At 39.6% G+C, this 6203-nt stretch overlaps 1 protein-coding gene across 3 annotated transcripts in view; it reads left to right on the top strand.

The window, feature by feature from the left end:
* LOC116674210 (gamma-aminobutyric acid receptor subunit gamma-3) overlaps positions 1-6203 on the top strand; it is an 82981-nt gene that overhangs the window by 57825 nt on the left and 18953 nt on the right. For all 3 annotated transcript variants that reach the window (XM_032506768.1, XM_032506769.1, XM_032506770.1), the window contains one exon: positions 3718-3870. In XM_032506768.1, coding sequence (XP_032362659.1) covers positions 3718-3870 — 153 coding nt within the window. The remainder of the gene's footprint in view (positions 1-3717; positions 3871-6203) is intronic.

Raw genomic sequence — 6203 nt, 5'->3', positions numbered from 1 at the left:
ACACAAATGGTGACCCTCAGCTGGGATTGCAGCTGTGCTGCACTTGCATCACGATGTGTCCGGGCTTATTGTCTGAAGCCTAATGATAACACTGAAACACACTAAGTGCAAGTGCAACATCCGATTAGCTGTTTCCCACTTGTACGCAGGCTGTGGTTATGTGGTGCTCCTCTTCAGTAAAGTGTTGTCGTCTCTCCATCCCTGACCACAGAGTTCTGTGTAGGCCATAGCCATTACTTATAACCTCTAACAGTGCACCATATTGAGTTGTGCAGTATTATGCATTTCAGAGCTTGAACTCTGAGTGCATATAATACAAAGCTCAAAACAAGTCAAGTCTGACACCTAGATAGAGCCACAATCAAAACCACTGAGCCGGAAAATAAACCCTTCCCTGAAGATTATATATCCTACAAAAATATCCCTAACTTATTGTGAGTGGTGTGTTTTCAATCATCAAATATTATTTATTATTCTGTAATGGGCCATTCTGCTGTATGCTTATCTTTGGTATATTTTGGTGCCAATACATTTGTACTTTTATTTAAGTGTCAATTTGATTGCATGACTTTTAGTTGTATGCTGTGGTATTGGTTCTTTTACTTAATTTTTTTATTAGTTAATAGTTTATTTGAACATGTAAAAAAAAACCATTAAAATAAAAGATTTATATACATACATTCATGCATACATATATAATTAAAACAAGAGATACATAAGTTCATGTACTTCTCAGCACAATCTTCCACAATTCTAAAGGAGTAGGAAGAAGTTTACAATACAACTTATCAGGTCCGACCCCCTTTCTCTATTTTTATCCTTTAATAAATCGTATGCTTCAGTTATTAACACATCAAAGACACAGATGCATACATACATACCTACACACATTTACACTCTTTCACTGTTTCTTTTCTTCCCTTTCTTCTTCTTTCTATACCCTCTATCTATAGCAGATGAAATAATAACACATCCATACTAGATTTAGTATTTAGATATACGAGGATATATACATATACTAGTATATCCATATATTTAAAGACCTGAGTACTTCTTTCACTGTCTATAGTATTTGAGAGAGGGTGTCAGTGTGGACTTGTGTAAGTAAGGTTTTGGTATGATTTAGACAGACTCTTCAACTTCAGCACCACTGTAGAGGCTTTTCACTCCTGGAGCAAACATCTGGATTTATAGTCGATAGCCTAGATTATTCCCGGGGGTTTTTAAATTCATATTTTATATTCAGTGTGTAGCTCATTATTTCTCAAAGTATGTTTTTGTTTACCTATTGCTGGATGATGAGTGAGTGAACCGTCAGAAGTTTTCATTGACAATATGACAACGAATGTCCGCTTCTGTTAGTGTCCCTCTGCTTCTGTTAGTGTCCCTCTGCTTCTGTTAATGTCCCTCTGCTTCTGTTAGTGTCCCTCTGCTTCTGTTAGTGTCTCTCTGCTTCTGTTAATGTCCCTCTGCTTCTGTTAGTGTCCCTCTGCTTCTGTTAGTGTCCCTCTGCTTCTGTTAGTGTCTCTCTACAGAGCCTACCTGCACAAACCTGTGAGCATCAGGTGTTTAGAGTACTGAATTTATTTAACATTAAATGCTGCATTGGACATTAGGATGACAGACTTTAAAAGTAGTAGTTGAAATAACTAAATATTTATATTAAAATGTTCAAAAACTGGACATCATCAAACCAACTGGGGGTAGTGTGCATATCACTGTTACATGCTCAGATCTGCGAGAAATAAACACTTTTATGCAACGTTGTCACCTTGACATGGCACTCATTCCACCTAGCGATTAAAATTATTATTTCAATTCTATGTAAAAGTTGAGCATGAGGTGAGATTTGTCTGAGAGACAAGGACAAAAGGTCTTTTTCTGCTGATGTTTTATTCAATCTGATCCTTTATATGGAAGCGCCTGAGTGGCAGCAGATTCTCAAACGGCATTCTTCAGTAATATTTAAAGGAATGTTCGTCTGATGCGCCGAACTTTGCCAAGGTTACAGAACAATGGCTTTTGTTCGCCAAGTGTTATAGCTCAGTGTCTCCCTACTGCTGTCAATTAACGCAAGCATTAACAAGCATCCTACTGTAGTCAGGAGCCTAAAGAGGCAGCAAAACAAAGTCTGTCACTCCTCCTCATTTTTCTTCCCCTCACAGGGACTCTGGCATTGCATTGCATTGTTTTCTTGGCTCCATTCTCTCTTTCTGCCCTCTGCTCTAAATCATGAATCTTTTTCCCCTAATTCTTTTCCAGCTATCCTATCTCCTTCCAGCCTTGCTTTTCCCCTATGTCTTTCTACCTTCCCTATTGATCCACATGATCTTACTTTAAGGGGAACTATGCTTTTTTTTTTAGCTTAATTTGAACAGCTTCGAAGTCATTGGAATGGTTAAATGACTTTTTCAAGTTGAATGGTGGTCAACTCGCTCCCCACTAGTGCCTGTGAGCAGAAAAACCAGCCTCGCAACTTTCGGCCGACGAGTTGCCGGACTCAGCGTCAGGCAGAATCGCGTGATGTCAGGTCTCACGATGTAACGAATTGCTTCACGGCACTGCACACATAGTCTCATTCAGGAACCGGCTGACAAGGTAGTCATGGAGTTTTTCACAGTGTCGTCATGGCTGAGCTGGCAAAAAAGAAGCAGAAAGCTAGGAAAGCATTGTTGGAGGAACAGAGTGAGAGGGAACAGCAGACTGACCGAGTGAGGAGTCAGACACAAGTAAACATGGGAGCTGCAAAAATCTATTCCGACGCTGTAGGGGGAGTTGTGTAGAGAAACCTGCAAGCAAAAAGAAATGGCCAAAACTGCATAGCACCCCTTTAAGCAAGTTTAGACCTAATTCCAAACTATCACAGACAGAACAATTTTCTGATGTCTTGTATGGCCACTAATAACAACTTTGACAACTTTCTGTGAAGTTTATCAGGTCATTCCCTGGCCCCTGGCGGTTTTGTAAGCTCTACACCTAAATTCTGTAAGTCCCAGATATAATACACAGATCGGTATTCTTACTCAATCGTATGACTATCACAGCTTCTCTGATAAAGTGCAGGATGGTTAAAAGCTTGGGGTAAAATGTTGCTCTGGCCTCTGTTTTGATTACAAAGGTACCGTAAGAGCACAGCATGACGTAGCTTCCAGCTACATACCAGACCTTTTAACTGACGAGCCAGGGTCCTGCTTCAGGGATCCTCAGGGATAATGGTCTGTAGTTAATGGGTGGATTAAATTGTCTAACGTACAACACAGCAGAAATTTGTATTTGGTGTGCAATATTTGAAAGTCAAGTCTAACAGAGACATTAGAGAGTGAGAGTAGTGTGCGTCTGTGTGTGTGTGCCAGACAGTGTGGGAATTGGTTGTTGTGATTTTGTCTGGCTGGTCAGAGTGAATGGGTCTGTGGTTTCCACTGCTGCTGTACAGTCTGATAGCAGTGGGCACATGTAAGCGCCTAAAGCGCTCCATTTTGCACCTGGGTGGGATGATCCTATTCCATCTGAACCTATCATCCTGATTCATCTTGTAAGTGAATGTACAAATGAAATCCATCCAACAGTAAATTAGATATTTCAGTGTGGACAAAAGTGATGTACCAACAGACATTGCCATCCCTAGAGCTACACCGGTAGCGTGGTTAAAAATATTTTCAGTTTGTTTGCCTTTTAAGACAATTGACTGTTCATATACTCCATTTTCTCTTTCAATAGGTGAATATGTGGTGATGAGCGTGTACTTTGATCTCAGCCGAAGAATGGGCTACTTCACCATCCAGACCTACATCCCCTGTATCCTGACTGTGGTCCTCTCCTGGGTCTCCTTCTGGATCAAGAGCGATGCCACGCCTGCAAGGACAGCCCTAGGTAACAACAACTGCATCACCCATGTAGCTGTGCGCGGAACGACTAGTAGAACTTAATCCTCTGTGGGAGCAGCAATCTGTGGCAATACATTTTCTGGATTGGCAAATATCTCCTTTCTCTCATTTGGTTTATCAGCATGGAAGTGATACTTTCACAAGATAATATAAAACTCCCTGCCATTGCTCATTCAGTCTGTTGCTGAGTCTAATATGAGGAAAATGAATAGAAAGTTGATGGCAGGATTTAAAGCTTTTTTTGATAATTCCTATTCAATCTGAGATTTGGACAGCTTGATAGAAAAAAAGCAATAATCTCTTTTTTGATTGGGAACTGCAATATTAAAACTCAGCCTGTGTTGCAGTAGTTATTACCGGAAAAAGCAATCATATTACTGGAATACTTGCACATCACTCAACAATGTTGTGGAGAGAGAGAACAAATGAAAAAAAGATGTGATATCTGTGTTTGTGCATGTGTGTCATACTGTACATCAGCCATTCACCAATTAATCTGCATGTTTTACCTTTAGCTGTCCATTAAGCCATTTTTGAAATATACGACCCATCAGTCTTTCTTGTTGGCGTTTCATCCTTAATTGTAGAGTTAATGAGATTTTTCTTTGCATGAGTTGACAATTATTTTTTGAATAATTTTCCTCCCCCGCTGCATGCCTACCATTAGCGTATTTGCTTTCCTGTGGATGATGATGTTGTGCTGATGGTCCCTATTTCAGGTGGAACTCAAGGTAAGTGTTTGGTGAGTTCATGTCCGTGTCTACATACCGTATGTGCGTGATTATATACACTGTATATTTATAAATATACAGTCTATTTAATCACCTAATTAAAGTGATATAATAAACTTAATTTGCAAAAATATCAACTTAGGCAGAGGTTCCATCTGTTCAACTTTATTTTACATTTCAGTGGAGATAGCAAATTTAAAAAAAAGAAATTTACCACTTGTAAGTTTGAATTCTGGAATTATTTGCAAAAACATGACCTCTAAGATTTTCCACTTTATAATGTTGCAGGCATGGAGTTTGAATATTTATATCACTCTAAACATCATAAGGCAAACCTTTATTGAAGTGCCAGAAATGCGGTTGTTGCAGCAGCACAAGGACACCAATACAGATAAATAGAGAAATTTAAATACATAAATAGTATAAGTATACTACAAAAAATGAAGATATTAATCAAATAAAAAATAGAACTATACATGAGCATTTGGAGACTGCTGAATTACAAGGTGAAGTGACAGTAGTGGGATTTATAGCAGCAGAATCAGCAAGTCTATGTTAACAGTGTACGCCAGACTAATATATGATATGATTAAGTCATAGTACTTAGTGTTTGGCTGTCTTAAAATAGAGATGTTATATAAATACAGTATAATACAAAATATGATGCTTATATCAAGAACATATTAACATAATAAAGTGAGATATGTTGAATTATGATATAGTGTTTGATAGGAAGTATAGAGTACAACATGAAAGGAGGTAATACAGTACAGCAATATAACATAGAATGGAATATCAACTATAATACATCATAGTATGGGTATAATTTAGTAAAGTGTATTAGTAGTAGTAGTAGTAATAATAATGATACTATATAATAGTATAATATATCTACCAGACTAAATCAATATATAAAGCAAGGTATGATGTAAATAGTGGTGTGAGTGGTGCAGTCTAATGACTGCAGCTATGTGTTTGGCACCTGGGTGGGATGATCCGGTGGCTGACTGAGGAGCTTCAGAATGAGCTGTGGCAGATGGGCAGCTGCCATCTGCCACAGCTCGCCATAAAGGGGTAAACCAGGACGGCTTTGATTTCGTCCTACATCCTCCTCTCTGCAGGCTTTCCAGTTCCAGCCTGACCACAGAGCTGGCCTTCCTTATCAGTTTACTGGCTCCACCAGCCTTGACGCCACCACCCTAGCACACCACAGCAAAGAACAGTTCCATAGCTACTACAGAGTACGGGAGAAGTCAAAGAATATGACTCTCCTTGGAAGAAGATGGCGTCCTTTTCTCTGACGTTTGGTTGGTATGCAAACTGCAGCATGAACAAAGGCCCAACACCAGCGTCTTTATGACATGTGACGCAAGTGGCAGAGGTCTGTAGTCATCAAGAGGGCTGAGTGGGACATGTTTTCTTGGCACTAGATTGATGCAGGATGTCTTCCATAGAACATTCACCTTCCTCAACCTCAAGGAAAGGTTAGAGAGGTGCTTCATGTAGTCTGGCCCACTAGCTTTGTTTGTCTGTGAGTCTGGAGAGCTCTACTTCCGCCTGGTTGTGGGTGGGGGTTGGGGGGGGGGGG

Source organism: Etheostoma spectabile, chromosome 24 (assembly GCF_008692095.1).
Source record: "Etheostoma spectabile isolate EspeVRDwgs_2016 chromosome 24, UIUC_Espe_1.0, whole genome shotgun sequence".
In the NCBI taxonomy this organism is placed as follows: domain Eukaryota; kingdom Metazoa; phylum Chordata; class Actinopteri; order Perciformes; family Percidae; genus Etheostoma; species Etheostoma spectabile.
This window is presented reverse-complemented; position numbering and strand designations above follow the sequence as displayed.